A 22,965-nucleotide genomic window follows, 5' to 3' on the forward strand; every position below is an offset into this window, starting at 1 on the left:
TTTCAGGGACTTTTTTCTACTTCTGCAAACAGCTAAACCAGTCAGATAACAGCGATCTTTGTGCAAGGTGAAACTCCCCTATTTCTTTGCTTACTGTACTTTATGTAAAAGCAATGTGTTTGATCTCTAATAATAAAGTTTGTTTTTAATTTGTTATTCGTTTGATGATTTCTGTAGCGTTTCAGCTTACTGATACCATCAGTTAACACAATTGAATTTAATTTCATTGAACATAAAACCTATGTTGTTGTGTCTCACTGTTTTTCATCATTTTGTGATATAAGCGCCATTTTTTGAGATTTAGAGTCTTTTTTGATATGTGAGTCTCAAAATGCTTTTGGATCTGTACTATTCAGTGGCGCTCCACCTGTCTTTGAATGCAAAAGTGCAAAAAACAACAACAAAAAAAACAATTTTATGCAAAAATATATATTTTTTTATTAAAATGTAGAAAATAAATTATCACTGCACTTATAAAACTGTAATTAAAAGGAGTATAGGAATGTTATTAATCAGTTATATCTATAAATATTCCCCAATTAGTCAAATTAATGCAATGCAGCTGAAGAAATGGAAGCTGATGATATCACCAACAACACTTCAATACCAAGAAGTCTGTCTCACTGACAATCATTTCCATGACTGAATTTCCCAGAGACTGCAAAGAAAATTGGACAGTAAAACACAATAGGGAGAACCCAGACCAATTCCATCTTATACTAGCATATATGAAGGACACTTTATATGACAGTAGTGGGGGAAAAGCCACAATTTTTATTGCAAATCGAGCCACAGCATTTCAAAAGGCAATTAAGGGCTCACTGGCAACCCAGTTCTTTCAGATTGTGTGAAGCTTAGGCGGAAGTGGCTGACGCCTGGGCCTGTCACATGGCATGACTTTAATGCAGACTGAGGGTTTGAAAATAATTAACGCTGACCTGGGAACAGTCAATGCTGGGCCAAAGTAAACTGAGGAGAAAGGGGAGCAAGAAGGAACAGCATGGGGGAGGGAACAGGAGTGGGGATATGAAAATGGATGAGAAGCTGTCCATGCTGAGATATGAAGAATTTGACGTGACATAGGAGCAGTAAGAGGACATATTTGATGAAAACACTGAACAAAATGATTGTGAAAACTTATTCAGTCAAACACAATGAACATTGTTTTATACAATTACCAATTTTAATTTCCCATAACTTTATTGTTTAATGAAATTCTTTAATTAAAAAATAAATAAATAAGTACCTATACTTATACCTCTCCATATTTTGCTTATTTTATTTATTTATTTTTTCCATTACTTTCAAAAGGCCAAGATCACAATTCAATTAGATCACAAAATAACAGCTTAAAATCATTATACTAAAATACAAAAATTACAAAGCCATCAACAAAAGATCTGTCTCAATGATTTAATAGTTTGTAAAGTCACAATATTAAACACATGGCAGCAATGAGAGACAACACTCACAGCAGCTGCATGTTGCTCTTTGATCAGGGTCAAATGGACACAATGCTTACTAGACCCTTTAAAAAAACATACACATTTTGTTTTTGTAACTGATTTATGACTGTAACTGCTGTGTGTGTGTGTGTGTTTGGAGGAACGTTATTGGATGTTAATGCTTCATGGCAGGCCAGTTGGCGGAGTGGCCACTGCTCTACAACCAGCACATTGTTTGTAGAGACCTACTAATCCCGGTTTAGGGTAAATACGCAAAGATGTTGACAGGTATTGTCAATGACAAAGAAAAGGAAAAATCTTTTAAATGTTCTAATTTTTTTATAAACCCTAGAAAGCCTACTGTATCACATTTGATCTACTACTTCTGCCCTCTGATTGATAGTTTATACTTTGTATCAAGTAAAAAAAAGCCTTGTAGTATAATTCTATGTCCCCCTTCATGTCGTGTTACAAGATTTGACTACTTTCATTTTAAACTTTACTTATTTTTTAAAACTGATTTTTAAAAGTAAACTTAAGAATAACTTTTATATTATGTTACTAATTAAATATCATCTTACTAATCCATTTTATTGAGTGATATATTGACAACTGATATTCATATGCATGTTATATAAGTAGTCTGTTATACTGATCTCATTGATTTACATTACAAGCTATCAGAATTTCTTACTTTTTGGCCATATAAATATCAGCAACTGCACCAAATTAGCCTGTGAATAAATGTGAGATGCCAAAAAGTATCTCTTTGTATTCATGTTTACATATGATTTTAAAATCAAGAAAAATTTTAATCACTCAAAATATCATGTCAACCATTAATTGAAAATAATACCATATTTAACATCTCCCAACATCTCCCATGATTCTGCGAAATCAAGCTACGCCTTTGTTTTGAATAAGCGACCTCTAACAGTGAAAAGTTACATAATGTGCCTTTAATAATATCACTGGGTATCTTCTGGGGAACCAAGTTACAAATGGCTTTTGTATAACTCTATTGATGGGAGAAAGTATTCACCTTTAAGTGTGTCTGCAGTCTGCTCAAAAGGGAAACTTAACTGAATGTGACTTGCATGATTTTTATGCACTACAGTCTTGGAATGGTTAACTCACACTTTTCCCATTAACACAAACACAGACACACGCACATGCTACAATATGAGTTAGGAATTCCTAGCAAATTTTCCGTACTTCCAGAAGGACAAATAAGATCAAGTTTTGGTTGGCCCGCATCATGTACCGCATTACAGAAACATGCTAAGGCCTGTTCTTTCTCACTGGTTAAGAGCAAGAGAAGAGGGCAAAGGAGGATTAGATCAGACCTGAGAACCACTCTGGGAACTATGACTGACCTCTAAGACTGGCTCACTCTCACAGAGAAAGGCCTTAAATATGAGCTGCCCTCTGACTTCAAACTTCATCATCGCAAATAAATCAAAAGAAATACAGAAGGTCAACAAAGGCCCACTATCTGAGAACATGGGCACATTTCAATTATGAATTCAAAGCAGACACACGTACATGATTATGCATTTTTATATCATAAAAAATCACATTTCATAAACTGCCATTTTTGGCATCTAAACCATTATTAACCAAATATTTATAAAGACTCTTCTGAGCACATAATTTAGTACAAGAAATTTTTAATCAGACACATACATCAGACATATGCTTATTTTTCCATCTATAAATCTCCACAAGTAACATGGCAGAAGTAAAGGTGAAAAAAACCCGTTAACGCTGTGTTAACGCTGGATTGTTTATTTTGGAAGATATCGGGGGTTGGATTAGACCTAGTGGAAACGACAAGCCAGAGCTGGTAAGAGAGGTTCTTTCATTTGGAAACATGAAAACAAGGCTCCCTCTCTGTCTCTCATTTCACACTCACACCCAATACATACACACATATATACACTAAAGCATTTATTCAATTGCACGCGTCATGTCTGAAGTCAGTACACACACACACACACACACACACACATATATATATATATATATTCTTTTTTTCTAAAACTCAAAACAAATATGAAATGACTCACTTTACACAATGATATAATGGTTTTAAACACATTGGCACATTAAGTGCTATTTCGCTATGGGCTTATTTCACTGTGTGGCATATCTAGCACATTAAGTGTTAAGTGTTATTTCACAAGGGACATTTGAGGAGAACTCCAGTCGGGGACAGGTCTTTAAAAATAGGGATTGTCTGGTCACCCTGTCTAATAAGTTTGGACCTCTTAGATGTTTTTTGCACAAACCCTATTCCATTCAAACCCTAAGCCCCCTAGCCTCCTGTCCTCATTTTGTTAATCAACTAGCATAGTGTTTTTTCCAACATTGGAAAGTTTCCAGATTAAATAAACACTACAGGCAGTAAAATACCAACAACTTGTATTCCTTTTTACACAAATTTTGATTAAATAAATGGCAGATTATTGATTAATAAAGACTTATTTTCATGCCATTCCTTTCACAATATGACCCCCCTCAACTGCTCAACTCAATTGGTACTTAACAATTGAACCGAGAAACACAAACTAAGACTATTGTATTTTGTTTGGTTGCCAGAGTAAAATTGATCTGTCACAAGTGAACACAATACTGTAGCACAGCCATCAAAACAAATCTAAGCCCCTGAATTAAAAACAGCATTTTGATCTTCCGTAATTCATATTTGTATATTTCAATAGACAGAGACATACCGAGAAAGAAAGAGAGCAACATTTATGCATTGTTTTTTTTTATGATTCATCTGAATTGCAGCTGCAGAATTTCCTCTGACTGTATCTCTTCTCAGCTCAAATACTACACCTGCAATAGGCTTCTGTTGTGATAAATATATTCCACAGTGGGGGCAGCCCGGAGACACTGGGGAAAACACAGAAAATCCAGAATGCCTCATTTACTAAAACTGTGATCTTTACAAACATTGGTGCAACTCATTGTGTATGTGTCTGCCTATTAAAAGGAAGTTCATAGTGAGAAGGAGAAGTACAGTCTGAGTGTGCATGGGTAAAATATGGGTATTGAGTTCTGCAAGTACTCAAGCAGCAGAGAGCGGTTTCACAATGTGACCGGCAGCTTCCTGTCTCTGGTGGTGTTTCAGATGAGTGTGTAAGAGTGCACATGTCTGTTTGTAAGACACGTCTTCTAAAACCTTAAATGTGTATATAACTGTCTACCTGTTCAGTGTGATGTGAAACTGGCCAAGTTTGGTTCTATGGCCAAAATACCTTCCCTTTCACTGACCTTTAGACTCTCTGAGACCTTCTTTCCTGTATGTTAAAGGAAAAAGAAGAGAACTCTATCACATGATCTTTTGACAACAAAATCAAAATTATATTAAAATACTTACTTTCATGTACATTAACTGCTTGTCCTATGTAGGGTTACGGCAATACTGGAGCCGAGCCTGTCCCACAGGATATACCCTGGATGGATGGTCAGTCCATCACAGCTATTGGAAAATGCTAACCAAAAGTCATATAGCTTTTTAGGCATTGTTTTAGCAAATTCATATTCGGTCTGGCTGTATTCTGGTGTCGAACTCTCACTTTTTAACAATCCAATTAATTCCTTCCCTACATTTATTCTCACTGAATACCATTTCACTTTGAAATCCATCACATTATTGATGTAAGTGGATTGCGAATTGTAGTTCACGTTGACTTTAAAGGGATAATTTCAGAAGAAGTCTTAGCAAAAACACATCTTTTTTATGTCATTTTTGAGTGAACTGTCTTTAAATATGCATTACCTGAGTCTAGAAAACAGCTGTATAGAGAAAATGGTGACACAGTGATCTGCATATGAGTAATGTGGTATATGTGTGCAAGTCTGTGTATGTGTGTGTGGGAAGAGTACGGTAAGATGTTACAGCAAAAAAAAGGGCAGCATTTAGCCACTAAAAGGTGAATAACAACTCCACCTACAAACTTAAGATGTGACTTATGATATGGTGTGTTTCATTTGACTTTAGTTACCCACTAAAGTCATTTTTTTAAGGTGATCGCTATTTCAGAATGTATCACATTTCTATTTCCATTGAGACGCCTCAAACTTGACACACCTCAACCACAATGGCGCTTAATGACTGATGTATGAGGTTTATTTCTTTTTCTTTTTCATTCAAAATATTCACAAACTTGATCTGATATCTGATATTCTGATTCTCAAATATATGCAAATGTATTTTGTCTCACATTTATAATAATCATGTTATCTGATCAGTTTGCACTGCAACACACTGAATCAGAGTCTGTTGGATTTACAACAGGTAATTCATCCATCCTTCAGAAAGACATGAAAGTTAGTGGCTGGTGAAGTTGAAATGGGAGAAGAATAGAGTAAACTTTATATTTACCTACGCAATGTGTTTCTGACATGAATAAAACACATCGTCAAATTATTTTGAATGTTTTTTTCCTGATTATTTTTCATTGATTTTCTGCTTCCATAGACATCAGTATTTGACAAACTATAAGTATTTTTACTAGTACACTTATGTGTTTTTAAAAGTCTGAAACCTAAAATAAACATTATGTGGTTGAAAACACAACAGTTACGATATATGATAAGTGCTATGTGTGTATTTCTCTGTCTCAGCACCAGTCAAAGTGCAAAAGTAGATTTGAATTTAGTAGTTGATCATGTGATGCACTAAACATTCTAATCACATCATTGTGATCGTACTTTCCAGGGGTTGGTTACACTAGTTGTACGTAAGTTACAACTTAGCCTAGTTGCGAAGTAAAGGGGCAACTTACGCACTACTAAATATTTTTCCATTGCACCACTAAACTTAGTTGAAACATAAATAGCGTTTCGAATTTCTATTGACTCATTGAAGATAAAAGTAATCAACTAGGGACCAACCTAGATCACACCGGTGTGATCGTACACATCAAAGGGTTAATTTATCACATGCCTGAAATGGCCTGAAATCCCAGTGCAAGTGTGAAAACCAAAACGGTTAACAGTGTTTTTTTTTTTTGTTTTTTTTGGTGTCATTCCATAGACCAGCCAAATGCAGAATAATGCTGCACATTCTTTGAGTTCTTTCAATTAGAATGATATTATGAGCACCATTTCTAAAAGCCCCTCAGAAAAAGGCTCTGCTCACTGCCTGACTGACACAAATAAGGGCAACATGGCCTCTGTCACTTTCCTTTTAAATGCCTGCTGACTCGTTCTCATCTAGCAGCTGTCAATCACCTTCAAGTGCCACACTTTTACGAGGCTTCGGGGCCAAGCATTTGCTGAAAAGCATCAGGCAGAAGGAAGTAGAAGGTGACAATTCTGGGAAAATTGGGGTTTTAAGGATGTAATGTAATATTTTTAACACAGGGTTGCATTGGTGTGACACAGCTTGCGTAAAGGTTGGCAAGAATAACCTCTAATTTTTCCCATTTAAGGTTAAATGAAAACAACAGTGTTGTATTACAGTGATGCTCATTTCTGAAATGCACCTTTAAAGAGTTAGTTCACCCCAAAATGAAATTTCTGTCATTAATTACTCACCCTCATGTCGTTCCAAACCTGTAAACCTTCGTTCATCTTCGGAACACAAATTAAGATATTTTTGATGAAATCTGAGTTTTTTTTTTTTTAAATCCCCATAGAAAGCAACATAATTACCACATTCAAGGTCCAGAAAAGTAGTAAAGATATCGTTAAAATAGTCAACGTTATTTTTGTTTTGTTTTTGTGCATAGAAAGTATTCTTGTCGCTTTATAACATTAAGGTTGAACCACTGTAGTCACGTTGACTATTTTAACAATGTCTTTACTACTTTTCTGGACCTTAAATATGGTAATTATGTTGCTTTCTATGGGGGATAAAAAAAAAAACCTCTCAGATTTCATCAAAAATATCTTGATTTGTGTTCCGCAGATGAACGAAGGTCTTGAGGGTTTTGGAACGACATGAGGGTGAGTAAATAATGACAAAATCTCATTTCTGGGTGAACTAACCCTTTAAGGCAAGTGCATATAGGATGCATGCATGACAGTACAGAGGTGTCCCACTCTGCTTAGATTGTTGAATGGTTTAATTCTTTGAGTTTCCATTCCTCTCTCTCTCTCTCTCTCTCTCTCTCTCTCTCTCTCTCAGTGATATATTAGCAGTGATAAAGTTAATCCAGTGGGGCTCAATTGCACCTATAACTACCAATAGCATAGCCAGAGCATTTAGTCAGTTGTGACCCAAGCTCCTAATATGCTGGTAGTATGGGAGAAGGGTTTCCTGAGTAACCCACAAAGTCGCACCCCCAAGTTTCTCCCTGCAGCACGACAGTTAAAGGAGAGGTTTTTAAAAAAGGGAGACAGTTTATACATCAGTGTGGCTTCTCTAAAGTAACTTCTGCTTCTGCTCAATAGACTTACTAAATAATACTGTAATTTGCTTACAGTTAATTAACATTCAGATTCACCCTAGAGACCCTCATAAATGAACGAGCCATTTTTAAATGACAAAATATATTTCATGTTCTTTGCATATTGACCTGATATTGTAATTTACACATAATTGCAGGCATTCTATAATGAAAAATGCAGGACCAGGAAATTACTTCACTTACTATTTCTAAATAGGTAGAGCAATGTTTTTAAGAAGTTGATTGTAAAATCAGTGAAAAAAATATACAAAACTGATGCCAACAAGGCAACTTTTTTTGTGAACCATTCATGAAATAGATCTGTCAGAAAATAATATCATAAGATACTATAATGTAAAATAAAAGATGTCAATAGGAAGCCTGTTTAAAAATAATTAATAATACTCAAAATATTCTCTGATGCAGACCAATATATTAATCCTTATCGCAAACATCAGTAATATCACTCTATTTTTGGTAAAAGCCTTACATCTCTCATACACTCTCATAACACACCTCATCCTTATTTTCCTTCATTATCTTAAGAACGTGGTGTTTGAGCTTGCAAGGAACACTTGGTGAGGAATGAATTGTATTAGGACTTCCCCTAATACTAGAATAACACACAACAACAAGACAGAGAAAACAGTAATGTAGCCTGCCTCAACTCCCCAACCTAATAAAAGGCTAATCTGGGAACAAAAAATGCAAGTGAAAGTGAAATTAATAATCCTAAAATCAAATTGACTTCATCATGGGAGAATATATAAGCAACTGCAAGAATAAACAAATCACTGAAGGAATGAAAATAAGAGCTCCTCCTTAAAGAGTTAGATAATATGTGCAGGTGTTGAAGCCTGTCCTTGTCTTTCAGCAGGCTGTGCATGGACACAAGATTTGCACAAAACCTCATGCCATCAAAAGACATTGAAAATGACATGGACCAGGCTTTTCACATTTAAATGAGAAATTAGATTTCTTTAGAAGAAGAGATGGTAGATGACACAATTTGACTGACCATGACATAAACCTGGGTCACTTCTCATCTATTTGTGCCTCGAAGAAATTATGATAAAAAAGCATAACTGAAAAAACACTCCTCTTGACTGAATCCAAATAAAGATAAACTCCATGATGGAAGCTTAATTACCCAAAGATCATTCCAAACCTGTTTTGATACTCCAAGTCTTCTGGAGTAATACAAAAGCTTTTTGTGGGGAATAGTCCAAAATGTATTATTAAGCACTGAATATCTTTCCCTTCAGTGGAAGCCATTGAGTTAAACTTGTGAACCAAATCTGTCCGTTTCATGAATGAAGACTTGGAATATAGCAGATAAACAGGACCACTTTCATGATGCTGGAAGCTCCCGTGCACAATTCATTCTAACTGTGTGGAATAGAGTAACCAGGACATGCTACAAAACTTCTCCCTTTGTGTTCCAGTTAAGAAAGTCATCGGTTTGGAACAACATACAAATGTTCATTTCAAGGACTCATTAAGTTTTCAAAATTGTTCCTATTTGTGTGTCTGTTCGTGTCTGCTGAGGGTGTTCATCAGTGTCTAACACATGAGAAGCTCTTGAAGTCTTTCAAGGCTTCCCCATCAGAGCACATACTAATCAAACTATCAGTCTTATTCTGAATGAACATTTAGCATGCCAGGTTTGTCAATTCCTGCCTTGACTTGAAAATTCAAGACCCAATCCCAAAAGAACAATACAACCTTTTTGATGCAGTGATGTTTTCTGTGTAGTCTGTCAGCTGTTATCATTACTCTCAGAATAATAGGCAGGATAATAAACACAACATGAAGTTAAAGGCGAATATTATATTCTCCTTAAGAGAAATGTGTAATTACTATTTCATTCCACATCTTGTTCTCTGTATTTTCGCTTATATCAAACATACAGGCATATCCCACATCCCATGGACGTTTCCTTTCATACGTGGCAAATAGTACGGAAAAATCTTAAAAGCAACAGGTACGTTTTCTAGCTGGAAAACTTTGAGAAATTGAGCAACGCTTTGCATATCACACAAGCACACTTTTAACAAACGCTGCACTTACACAAAAGCATGGTAGATAAAAGCCCAGGATCTGGGTCTCTCCAGCACGTTGTACAGGTAGTTCTGAAACCTCCGGTAGCGCGCGTTTCTCCGGCCGCTTTGCGCGCCGTACACCAGAGGCTTCCCGAGCAGACTCAGCCGAGCGCCCTGCTTCCCCCGGTCTCTTTCCGTACCCGATGCACCTGTGCCGGCATGAGATGCGGACAACAGGCCGTCCCCTGGCCGTGAACAATTGTTCTTCATTCTATTACCACATTCCACATTATCCAATCCGTAACTTTCGGCGTGGTGCCCAGGAGAGGTGTTCATCCAGAGGCCGGAGCCGGCCTCATCTCCGCTGTGGTTGCGGGGCATGGCATCACCAACGCGGTTCCAAATACGCGTGGCATGCGTATTGTTATATCTCTGGTAGATGCAACGGGAGAGCCGAGAAGCTACCAACGCGAAATGTCAAAAAGACTCAAAATGTACTATTTACCTCCGGTCGTGACGCGCGAACGCCACTTTCTTCGCTGCTGGTATGAAAACACTTCAGTAAATGGGAAGTGTATAAAGTCACTGCTGGCGCTCACCCACGTGAAGAGCCCGTCAAAGTGACTATAAATTTCTGCAGTTGAGTATTGCGTGTACAGCTCGTGTTACTCCAGCGCGCGCTCTTTTGATGTCGCTCCACTCACACGCTTGGCGTTACTGCGCACAGGAAATCAACTGTGCCATTCTGCGTGCTCATGCTAGGGCACTTGTAACGCGTTACCTAATCATGTAAATATTCCCAAATCAGCACCCGCTTGCGACGCGAGCCTGCGGTAATCTCACACTTCTGGTAATTCAATAAATAATGACATGGAGATGAGAAGTTCAGTGTTTCGCAGGCTGCTGATAAAGCTGACGGTTGAAGATTCATCCATGGGTTTACATAGTCAAATGTTTATTTGCATAACAACTTGTTCTTGAAATCGACATGGACATGAACAAATCGTAGTTCCTAAAGTTACAGACTACTGATACAGTGCCTCCAATGACAGACCACAAGGCGACCTTTCAGGAATCATCGTGTTAAAAAGAAAAGAAAAACGGATGCGAATTATTAAGATGAGCTGTGTAGTCAGTGCTTTAACCCTTTGAATGTCAAAGCAAACTAATGGACGGGAGTCTTGTAAAGTTTGTTTCTGCATATTAGGTTACATAAGGAACGTTTCAGCGTTTTTTAAACGGTCATTTCATTTCAGAATACACCAGAAATCGCGTTCGCCTGAGGAGGTAACCATAGCAACAATATATATATATATATATATATATATATATATATATATATGTCGACTCTTTCAAAATACATTTGCGCGAGTCTAAAGTCAACAAATTGAGCCCCATAAATGCTATAGAAATTCGTTGTATAATTGATTGCATAATTTGCACTCTGAATAAATATTAGGCTATCACATTTTCCCTTTTATCCAGAGCCTCCGTAGTATAGGCTAACTGTCAGACGGCCCATGTGACTGAACCCAAAATAAAAAATCCACACGAACACTGTGTTTTCTGTGTGGGCATGCTCGCCCTCCCCTGCAGTTACTCTGATTTCTTGCTGTATCATAACGATCCATCTGTGAGGGGGAAAAAAAAAATACAAAAAAAAAAATACAAAAATTGGCTACATGCTTATTCATCTTTTTATCTTTGGGAATTCCGCCATCGTTAGTAATATGCAAAAGAGCAACTTGAGTCTATTTGATTCTCAAATGAGATGCTCTTGAGATTAACTGTCATGTCAAAGTCGCCGCTCAACTAGTGCTTAAGAGGGAGAAACAAAGTTTAATCAGCTGCAGACCAACATATTTAACACGAAAAAGTGTAAATCAGTAACAAGTGGCTGCAATACGGCGTTTGTATTAGGGATTCTTCCATCAGTTTAATTGGCTTTCAGTTACAGATTCAGTTGAGATTCAGTTAAAGATTCACCGTTAGAAATTCAGTTAAAGATTCCGTTATGAATCCTTATGCAGCTGTCACTGATGAGGGGAAACGGTGGCTTTGTGTTGTTCTTCTGACCACGTGCTTCCTCTAATTTTCTGTTCAAAGCGCCTTCTTGCGGTTTAGAATTAGTTAGCATATTGTGTGCTACAGTAAGCAACATCTTGTGCTGGATTTGTTCCATGTAGGCTAAATATATTACACAATTAAGAAGCGTTACCAGGATGATGAAACCAAATTCAGTTGTTCCGTTCCGGGGTTTTTTTTTTTCCCCTCACCAAAAAATATTTCTATCAAAAGCAATTTAACACCAACTCACATCCACACAATCAAAATCTAGACACATTTCTGTAACTCTCAAAATTAAATTAAAGCTCCCTTCTTCTTTTATGTGTCATTTTTTGATGAGTGATCATTTGGCTCATGTTGGGCTGCATTCCATTTGCTTCTCAACCTTACATCCAATGACTCAGGATCTAGCAAGTATGGAAAAAAAAGTATGCGATGGAGTTCCAATCGGCTACATTAGAGGCATAATTACCCTCAGACTCACATTCTTTCTGGCTCATCAAGGGCTAAGAATAGAAATATACACCTCACCATCTGCGTGCTACAGGACTGGTGTTAATGAGACTCATTCTCTGTATTTTATATTGTGAGAATCTTGAGAAAATTATCCAGTAAAGACCACACTGGAAATCACTCCTGCTTGCCATGACCTCTCTTGCTGTAACCACCACCACCATCACTTGCTATCAGTCACGAGTGAAGCACTGGGGTCATTGGCTGAACACAGAGACATGTATCAGGCTAATTGCTGTGACGCAAGCTCGCGAGGCGGCAGGAAAGGACATGCAATCATGATGGACTGCAACATAGAAGACTATGAACAATATAGGCTAGGTTAGGTCAGCTATGAATTGCACATTGTTACTTTTTGCTTTAGGAGGAGTTTGATAGCCTAAATGGTAGGCTAAGTACATTAATGAGGTCTGGCTACGTGTACTAGGTCTACAGCATCTCTGTTTTAAGTAGCATGACGTGGGCATTTTTGGTTCTTCATTTTAGAGTTAGTTAGGGCTAGTTCTCGGTGTTAATTAACTTTAAAATCTACGGTCTAAAATTATGTCCAAGTCCAAATGATTTGTGTTTGATTAATTCTTTATTGACCGCAGGGTTAAGTCTGAGCATTGCAAACAAAACAAGTCCTGACATGATGCTGAGATCGAGCTTGATTATCCACAGCGCTGATTCTCTGAAGAATTATAACAAACGTCTGCCCTCTGCTGGTGAGTAAGGAGAACTCACACGGCGACAATGCAGTCAGCATTGGTATGGCAAGAGGACTGAGCAAGAATAATTGTCACACAAAGTTATTACACGTGTTGCATCTCTGTTGTAACTAAGTTTAGAGTCAAAGTCCTACTACACTGATTTCTCCAGCAGTGGTTTTGTATGTTGGTTTCAAATACCCAATTCAAACCCTTAATACAAAGACTAAAATTCCAATTTATTCAGGCATTTGGGGCAAGCCACATTTCTATTGGTCCAAGTTGTAATGTGTCGTAAATGTTACAAATTTGAACAATTCATTTATTACAATATTGGCCAAAACAATTATCTAATTTGAATGTTACCTTTTATATTTTTGCTCTTTAAATTTGGCATTATGGAAGTTGCAATTGCCTTTTCGTCCCTATTGTGACGTATATGAGTGAGACGGTTTCTTAAACAAGAAAAAATGTAGGGCGGGACTTGATTTTGTCTATCAATAATTAATTGGATTGTTGGATCATTGTGGTTTGCTATATTGCTGGTTGACCTGCCCTCGCAACAGTAAATACATCATCATCAGAGAAGAGATGTAGTTGCTAGAGGCTGCTATTTTGAATAAAGATTAGAAGACACATAAATGACAATAAATAAATAAGTAAATAAAAAAAATAAATAAAAAAGATGTGCACGGTTAATAAATACTGCAATATTCCATAGAAGAATTGTCCATTTTTGTTTCATGGTGAAAATTTTAGGAGGATCTATTGACAGAAATGCAATATAATATAACTATCTTTTCAGTGGTGTATAAAGACCTTACATAATGAACCATTATGTTTTTATTAGCCTACCTTAGAAAGCCATTTCTAACTACATACACCGCGGGTCCCCTTACATATTAAGTCACCATTTTGCGCCGGCATGTTTCTACAGTAGCCCTAAACGGACAAACTGCTCTACAGACCGTGTTTGCTTGACTAGCTACCCTCTGAGGTCTCAGACGACGACATATTTGTCCTGTGTTGGCAACCGTAGCTTCTCTATATTTGCAATTCACAATCTCACCACTAGATGCCGCTAAAATTTACACACTGCACCTTTAAATGTAGAAAGTAATAAAATGTAACACGTAGTGGGGGAAAAAATAATCCAAAAGTTGCGCTATTTACATCTTAAATTGAGATTTTTTAAAATTTTTGGATAATGATTTTAAAGTCCCCCTGAAATCAAAATTGAATTTTTTTTAGCTTTTAGTATGAATATGTTAGCCTTAATGTTATGAATAAGCTGATGTGTTCCAAAACAATTACAAAATTCGCATTTAGGAGATAAAAGCATTCAAAACTTACAGTCTCTCACTTCCTCTAAAATGGATCACGGACTTTCATGACATCACATCGCACTTCAGCTTCTCATCAAATCTTCAGTCCAATCAAATGCTTTCTAGAATCTGAAGTCCCGCCCCCTCATACACTATCAACAGCCACTGAACCTGCGGCTGAAATCGGCCATTTGTTCACACATTTACTAGTTTCTACATGGTGAATGGCACATAGTGCACTATATGGAGAATAGGGAACGACTCAGACAGTGCAAATATGCTTTCCATAGACGCGAATGAAGTCCGTTTTCGCGTTAGTATAACGTGAACCGCCCCATTGCGACCACAGTCTGCTCTGGCCCAGGGACACGAGAGCACAGACCACGAAAGGTATTGGACCCATTTAAATTCTGCACAGAATGCTGTATTTTAAAGTGATAAAGAGGAGATTAGGAGGATAAACGGTTAGATATTAAAAGGAAACAGAGGTTTTACTGAGTTTAACGGTTCTGGCCGAGCTGTGATATTAACGAAACGCTATTGGCTATTTTTAAAAAAGGGCGGGGTTGTTCGATATATCGCCCTGTCTTCCTGTTTCAGTTGAAATTAGGTCAACACATTGATGCTGCGCGTTCCAAGACACTTCAGCGGTATAAAAAAAAAAAAAAAAAAAAAAAGCAGTAGTGTAGAGGAATTTTTATTGCTTATTTATTTTCTTGATTTATAAAATGATGCATTGATATTTGTTTTCTCTCTGTCTTATGTGACATTTAAAACAGCTTGTTCAGTGGAAAATTACTGCTTATGCTGTTGTATTTTAAGAAGCACTTCTCAAACTAACAAAGGAAGTGAGGCAAAGGTGCAAATGTGTTTACAGCTTGGAGTTCAATAGTGCATTTGCTAAGTTTTAGACCTCTTACTTTTTTTATTCTTCTGATCCATATATTGTAACATGCGTTATGATTATGATTGGTTTGGGGTAACAAGGATCAATAAGAGGGGTATATAAGACTGTGTGAGGGTGACCTCTGTGTGAGGGTGTTCTTCTCTGTAGAACTCTGTATCTGCATTGAACAACCTTCTTGCAAGAATAAAATCAACAAAGACATTTCCTGAGTGTTTGTTTCATTACATTCTCACCACCAAAGGAATAAAGAATGTTTCCACAACAGTAGCAAATTTAATATAAATGTGTATAAATGGTAATCATTCAGTTCAGTTTGTCACTTTGTTCACAGCAACCAAAAAGTGTGGTACACTTTACAATAAGGTTCATTAGTTAAACATTAGTTAATGTATTAACTAACATGAACTAACCATGAGCAATACATTTGTTACTGTATTTACTAATCTTCGTTAACGTTAGTTAATGAAAATACAGTTATTCATTTTGCACTTTGTTCATGTTAGTTCACAGTGCATTATCTAATGTTAACAAGATTTTAATAATGTATTAGTAAATGTTGAAATTAACAATAACAAAGATGAACAAATGCTGTATAAGTGCAGTTCATTATTAGTTCATGTTAACTAATGTAGTTAACTAATTTTAACTAATGAACCTTATTGTAAAGTGTTACCAAAAGAGTTTATAGGTTTCGAGCAGTCCACATAGTCCCCAGGTGTTTGCAGCATTTATTATCTATAAATTGTGATATGAGCGTGTGCAAGGTTTTTAAATCAGACCCCTGATGTTCTGAATTCTGCAAATGTGTTATATGTTACATATGAATTAAATTATGAAGAATGACAAATTGCTTTTTTCTGTGTTGTATAGCCTAGTACATTTAGCTAGCTGAAGTTGGATGGTGTGTCATGTCATATAAGGCTTTGCTTTCTCTATATATACCGTATGTTCCTATATTTATTCTTTCCACTCACATATATGTATAGCAGTCTCATGAGGAATTAATCATATTTAATTTTTTTTTTTTTTTTTTTTTTGCTATTGTACTTGTGAACCATGTAGCCTAGATAAACATGATTGGTGGGAAACAGATGGAAACTTCCTGTGATTCTCAGATAGCTAATTCCATCATAGGAGGGTCATGGATGAGGTCATACAAGACAGATTGCATACAGATGTTATTGTTCCTCAATCAAATCTTAAAAGATGTCAGCCAACACTATAGGAATGCACTATTACATGATTGAATATATGTTCGGAAATGTCTGAAGTATAAGAGCAGGTCAAAAGCAGTGATTACAATTATTTATTTTCAAACTCTAATGTAGTGTATCTCAAATCTGGGATAATATAATATGGGGCTGAGGTTTGTTTGTCTAACCATTGTTGAAAAGTTAAATGAAAAAGAAAAGAACATATACATTGGGTTGAAAATTTCTTCCACACACTTTTTTTTTTTTTATTTGGAAATAATAAAAATTAACTTTTTTCTTTTTCTTTTTTTAAATATAAAACATACACATCGTATGAGCCACACCTGTATACAAACAGAAATGTTGCAGTGAATACTTTTTCTTTTTCATCATCTCAGTGAAACACATACTAGAAGTTGTAAACAGTCAGCATTGTTTTTCCCCTCTACCCAAGAATACTGATCAAAGTAAAATAAAAACCTGTCTCTCATGAATAAAAACAATCAACTTTTTTTCAGAATTTTTATGTTCATAGCAGAGGTGAAGAATTTGGCTCGAAAGCACAGAGAAAATGACGATCTGGCTACAGCTTCAGAGCGGAGTGGTTCGGCCCCCTAAAAGTGACAGTGAGAGCTCTAGATTTGGACCCATATGATAAGAAAAGTGTCCGCTCAGCGGTCCCATATTGGGATGGTTGTTCTCAAAAGAAAGCCTTGGCCCCTTTGCAAATATGGCTTAACCACATGGTTATCTCATATTTACAACACATGCGCTAATTAGTCTCTGTGCATCTACATTTATATTTAACATGGATACTGTTATGTATGTATGATATATTTTTGACATTTTCTGTTTTGATATCGGTATACTCTTGAGTAACTTGATGGGATGTATACACATTTTATAGGTTAATTTCTGTGGTTTTGAGGTAAATTATGATTCAGTAAAATCTGTAAAACAGGAGGGAGGTTAGCCTTTGTTCAGTGTTACAGTACAGCACATTTCCCCACAGGGATATAAAGAAAACTTGAAGAAAAAAAATAAAATAAATGTTGCAACATTCAGCACCGAATGGAGGACATGGACTAGTTTTTTTTTTAGCTGATCTGAAAAGTCTGAGTGAAAGCAAATGGCTTCTTTTTCTTGGTTTATCTCTTATATTCAAGTACAAGCAAACTGTACAGTACATGCAACATACAAGCTGGCCTACAGTATGTTGAACTAACACATATCTATTTCTGTTACTTTTTAACATTTGTGTAGTCTGTTTTACAAAAATGTGCATGCAGCTGGGAACTGATCCGAGTCATGCTGCTCCACCGCACTGGAGGGAGGGGCCAGTGGCCTGATAGATGATTGGTGTTTATGTTTGTGATGGCAAAATCTGATTGGTCACTTCAACATTTACAGAGACACACAAGAGGAATTTGCATTTTTTCTCATCTCATTTAAAAATCAAGCTTTTGTGCTTGCATTTTAATTTAAAATAAAGACATATGTGCAAGGGCTTGTTAAAGAGCTTGAGTCAATCGTGTGATCTCAGGGTGGTATAATTTGAAAGTGGCTTTTGCTAAACCACGTACATTAAAAAGGAAAATGTACTTCTACGTACGCAATCACTTACCATCAAACAAAGTTAAAAAGATAGTTTAGTGTCCAAAAAACTCTATGTATCAAGATTTACTTAACAGATGAAAACATAATTGTACACATTTCCTTTACCAAAGACCCTAAATTAGAAAATGTACATGTACACAAATATGTTTATCTTGGTACATAGTGTTTTTTTCATTAACTAAATATATACTTTTTAATAGCATTTAATGATAAGTGCTACAAATCGGATTGAATTCACTGAATAAGATGATGTATTGCAACGTACTGTAGGATAATGTAATAGTTTAAGTTAACTTTAAATAAAAATGTATACTGTGCAAAGAAATGTGTATTTTTCCAGATACGTTGTCTTCAATCTCATTTTTAGCATTTTCTGTCATTTTCACAGCACACTAGACAACACAAACCTCTTGATTTTCATAAAACGTGCCAGAGAGGTTAAAAAAAATAAAATCAAACAAATAAAAAATAACTTCTAGAAGAGAGTGGCCTCTGCTAGCTGTCACAAGCATTGAAAACAGAGGAACTTTTTGGAGGATATGAACCATGGCTTTGGGTCCTCCAGGTTTAGGCACCAAGAAAGGCCCTGCCCTTCCAGACAACCTCCCCAGGGGACACCCTACATCTTTCCAGTGCCTGACCTTTGACTTTCAGTACAAACAGGGTTTAGACAGGGCCTCGGCTGAGGCCCCACAATCCCTTGGTCAGAGGTCACCTTTGTTTTTGGGTTGATACATTCTGATGCTCTGTTAAAAACTAGCTAACGTACATTTCTTTAATGAAGACTTGACTGAATATCACCCTGCTTTCTATGTCACCCTAAAGCGGTGCTTTCCACGTGCTAGTGTGCTAGACAGCCCTAAGTCTCACGCAACAAACAGTGAGAGAAACAAACAACTTTGTTTAGGACAAACAAATTTGTCAGAACACGGGCTACCCACAAAGAGGAAAACATAAAAACAAAGTCACAGGAGTGATTGTCAGATTTTAACAAAGCTTTGTGTTATTTCATCGCATTTTCTGCCTGGCTCTTATTGTTGTCCCGTTGTCTCTCAGCGTGTATTGACTGTGCTTTATATTGTTAGTCCACTACGAACGAACCCCCGCAGGTGCCGGTGAACTGTCCAGGGATGTCTGAGAAGCACGTCGAGTTAGAGAGGCAAGAGTTGGGTCGACTAGGGAAGAAGGCGGAAAAAGTTTGTACCAGCCAATGACATTGCTGGAGAGGTCCAGCTCCTCTAGTAGGATTTGTGCAACTCCCATGAAGGATTTGTGGTCCATTCGCCCATAATCTCCCCAGACAATTACCTAATAGGATGAAATCAACAGATTGTTTATTAATTCATCAGTGGATGGAACTCTCAGGTCACATAATCAAAGTTAATAATATCTAATCTCACCAATGCAATATATTTAAACTAGACAATTTTCTTTTTCATGCAGCCCTGGAGGGTTTCAATGACATTTTCTTACAGACGTTTTCAACTGCCTCATCTAGTGGATTGAATCTCAGGATCTGCAAATAGAAACTAAGTGTAGAAAAAAGACAAATAAGCCACATGACTCACTTGTAACACTTTGCCCTGTGGACTTTCTTCAAACTGCAGTGCTTGCTGGTACAGCGGGTCGAGTGTCTTGCGTGCAATTTTTGTCTTCTTCTTAGCTACATACGCCCCATTGTGTAGAAGATAGACTTTGACATATGGAGCTATGATTAAATAGAATAGATCAAATTAGGCAAATTAGGCACAATGCATGCTACTGAACATATCAAGTATGACTAGCTCTGACAAATTTGTCTGTGTTCTGTATCACCTAGAACTGCTCGATGAGTTATGTGGCTGAATAATATGATACATATAGAGTTCACAAGCAGTGAGTTCAGAATAGAGCAGAAAGGACTCACCAGGGAGTGATTTGGATCCTGGTTTTTGGATGAGACCACGTGCTCTTATCACCTCCACCTCCAGCTGGCCTTTCTTATTCACCATGCCAATCTGAATGTCACCTGGATATCACAGAATATGCAAATAAAACCAACAACTAAAAATGGCAATTTTATTTAAATGGTACATTTGCTTAATGGACTTATTCAAATGGTTCATGCAAAAAGAAACATTATTTGACATACAGCAGTTTCCCAGGCAGTTACCTTTTGTATTTTGAACTGAAGTAAATGATATTAGTTCTTGGCTAATATGTATATATAGTATGCAGTTACTTGTGTAGATAATCCAATTAATCACAATCAATTACATATAACTGAATTAAAAACTGTAAATGATTTACAGCAAATGGGACAAGGATTGGATGCTACAAGGGAGATTTTTTTTTTTTACAAGATTTTTTTTTTAAAAAAAGATAAAAAAAAAAAATTAAAAAAAAAAAATTAATCTTTTTAAAATCTTACCAATTGCTGGTGTGGCTAGGGTTTGTCGACCAACTAGTTGAGCAGGGCCCAGTCCATCCAGGAAGTCACTGAACTGAGTCTCGACTCGAACTGCTGGAAAAATTGGACTGACCAAGACAAACATTGTAATAAAATAAGGTGTTGTAGGTGTTGTTCTTTCTGACTCATAGTATATTAATTAAAAAATAAATAAATAAATAAAAAATCTAGTAATGTGTTTTGTTGTTTTGGAAATAAAATTCTGTTTAATTTTTAATGATTAGTGTACCCAAAGTATGTGGGTTTATATGCAGGCATTTTGTTCCCACAAACTTGAAGCATGTTTACATCTTTATCCATAATGACAATGCCTGACTGACTGTTGTCAGGCTAACAGGAATGGCACTTAAGGAGGCTGCTATTTCTAGACAATAATAATCCCTTGTTTAAGATGGGACATTTCAGAATGGGAAAAATGTAAAATTATGTTGGATTTTTGTAAATACAGGAACAGGAAATTGCTCCAACTGACCCTTGCTTTGGGACAGACATGTACATACAAGAACTGGCAATTGGTATAAAAAAAGATAAGAACAAATTTTTCCATGTTGTTTTAGAGAACGCGTAACAGATGTTTGGAGAAGTACGTGACCAATGCAGTGTCTATACTAAAAAAAAAAAAAATCCTGTTCTCATGGGTGAATATGCTACATAAATTTAAAAGTATAAAAAAATATATCATCTAATAAAGCATGAGAAGGAAACTTACCTGCCCTCTGAGTTGTAGCTGTTCATGCTTCCGTTGTTGGATTCTCGGCTGGGTTGACGGCTCATATTCCTCTGCAGTTCCACAGCCATTCCTGTCTCCTGACTGCGCTGGATTGTCCCTTGACTGCCCTTCGACTTCTTATTGGATGCCTCTGAAGATGGACAGATTCCACAAACAATCAGAAAATGCACTTTTAAAACTTTTAAGAGAAGTTTGTATCATTCATTTGGAGAAAAAAATCAGCATTTCTCCTACATGTTTGTCTGTGATCAAGTTTTAAAGAGTACAATGACATCGTATCCTTTCTAAACAAATCTGGTCAAGCCGCAAACTATTTCTACCATGCTACATCCTTTCTGATGTTTGAAGCAGACAGCGAAATAATTTGACAGTGCTTATAGCTCCCACTGGGATGTGAGCTAACCGTACTGCGTTAACCACCCCACTTTATCTCTCTTAAAAAAAAAGGGGGGGGGGGCATCCTGAATCTCCTTGTCTGATTACATAAAACAGAGAGAACAAAATGCTGTTCCCCCGCAGGTCTTTTCCTCTAATGTGCTTTCAAGACTTTTTCAAAAGAAACAAGCTCTAAGGCAGTGACATGAGTCGCCCGATGGAAAGTCTTATTATATCAAACAATGCAGAGTCAGTCCTGACATCTGAAAGCACTAAAATGGCCACAGGTAACCCATTGAAAAGATGCTATTCAGGTTTGATGAGGACAAACTATAGCTAAAGCATACATTAGAACTTGTATACTGATCAATGGCTGAAACAGAAAAAGTAGGCTTAATGTTTATGACACAGCATTTTGAGTGACCTCTTGTGTTGTCCAGTGAAAACACTTTAAAAACATCTTACACGCTAAAAAATGTTTTGTCAGGTAACCTAAAAAAAAAAAAACTGTTTAAGTCAATTTTGGGGTATTTAAGATTTTTTTAATGTTTTCTGAAAGAAGTCACTTGTGCTCACCAAGGTTGCATTTAATTGAAAATAGAGTAATATTGTGAAATATTATTACAATTTAAAGTATAACTGTTTTCTATATTCCTGTGATGGCAAAGTTGAATTGTCAGCAACCATTACGCCAGTCTTCAGTTTCATGCTAACCTTCATAAATCATTCAAATATGCATATTTGGTGCTGAATAAACATTTCTTACTGACCCCAAACTTTTGAACAGTAGTGTAGATTACACCAATACAACTAATTTTTAAGGGTCAAATCAGCTCCATAAGCCAGGGATGCAAACAGGTAAGGGGGAAAAAAGGTGAGAACATTGCGCGGGGCAGGGGCATGCTGCGCAGATTTTTTTTTAAAAAGTTATTTGCTTTACATGCTCATATGTAGTTATTTTAAGGGATTTTTTTCATTTATTTTTTATTACTCTATATGTCCAAAACTGTAATTTTTCACTAAAAAAAATAACATATTGTTGCAACATTTTACCAAAAACAACATTTGGTTAAAATCTTGTGTTATAAAAGATGAAGTGCTATGCAGGATGTTTAAGACAATATTGGCTGATTAGACGCAATACTGTTTGTCACATCCCAGACCTCAAATACATAAAATATTACCCATTATAGACATATAATCGGT

At 36.5% G+C, this 22,965-nt stretch overlaps 2 protein-coding genes and 1 long non-coding RNA gene across 21 annotated transcripts in view; all 3 read right to left on the reverse strand.

Moving 5' to 3' along the window:
* Positions 1 to 10,842, reverse strand: part of kcnq5b (potassium voltage-gated channel, KQT-like subfamily, member 5b) — a 110,052-nt gene extending 99,210 nt beyond the window's left edge. For 2 of the 5 annotated variants that reach the window (XR_007929656.1, XM_051890034.1), the window contains exon 1: positions 9,923 to 10,842. Coding sequence is in view for 4 of the 5 variants with exons in the window: in XM_051890034.1 (XP_051745994.1) it covers positions 9,923 to 10,275 (353 nt within the window). In the remaining variant the exon portion in view is untranslated. The remainder of the gene's footprint in view (positions 1 to 9,922) is intronic. The other 3 variants (XM_051890016.1, XM_051890025.1, XM_051890007.1) reach the window with 3 other exon arrangements.
* On the reverse strand, positions 467 to 9,916 carry LOC127510504 (uncharacterized). Its single transcript, XR_007929659.1, has 2 exons — positions 4,728 to 9,916; positions 467 to 4,346 (listed from the first exon to the last, which is right to left on the reverse strand). It is a non-coding gene; the product is annotated as an uncharacterized LOC127510504 (long non-coding RNA).
* A 5,980-nt stretch (positions 10,843 to 16,822) lies between the features above and the next one.
* Positions 16,823 to 22,965, reverse strand: part of rims1b (regulating synaptic membrane exocytosis 1b) — a 102,832-nt gene continuing 96,689 nt past the window's right edge. For all 15 annotated transcript variants that reach the window (XM_051897548.1, XM_051897512.1, XM_051897502.1 and 12 more), the window contains 5 exons: positions 21,364 to 21,514; positions 20,616 to 20,722; positions 20,112 to 20,213; positions 19,774 to 19,913; positions 16,823 to 19,513 (listed from right to left, as the gene is read on the reverse strand). In XM_051897548.1, the coding sequence (XP_051753508.1) occupies positions 19,295 to 19,513; positions 19,774 to 19,913; positions 20,112 to 20,213; positions 20,616 to 20,722; positions 21,364 to 21,514 (719 nt within the window). In that variant the 3' untranslated portion in view covers positions 16,823 to 19,294. The remainder of the gene's footprint in view (positions 19,514 to 19,773; positions 19,914 to 20,111; positions 20,214 to 20,615; positions 20,723 to 21,363; positions 21,515 to 22,965) is intronic.

This window comes from Ctenopharyngodon idella, chromosome 1, assembly GCF_019924925.1.
Source record: "Ctenopharyngodon idella isolate HZGC_01 chromosome 1, HZGC01, whole genome shotgun sequence".
Classification (NCBI taxonomy): domain Eukaryota; kingdom Metazoa; phylum Chordata; class Actinopteri; order Cypriniformes; family Xenocyprididae; genus Ctenopharyngodon; species Ctenopharyngodon idella.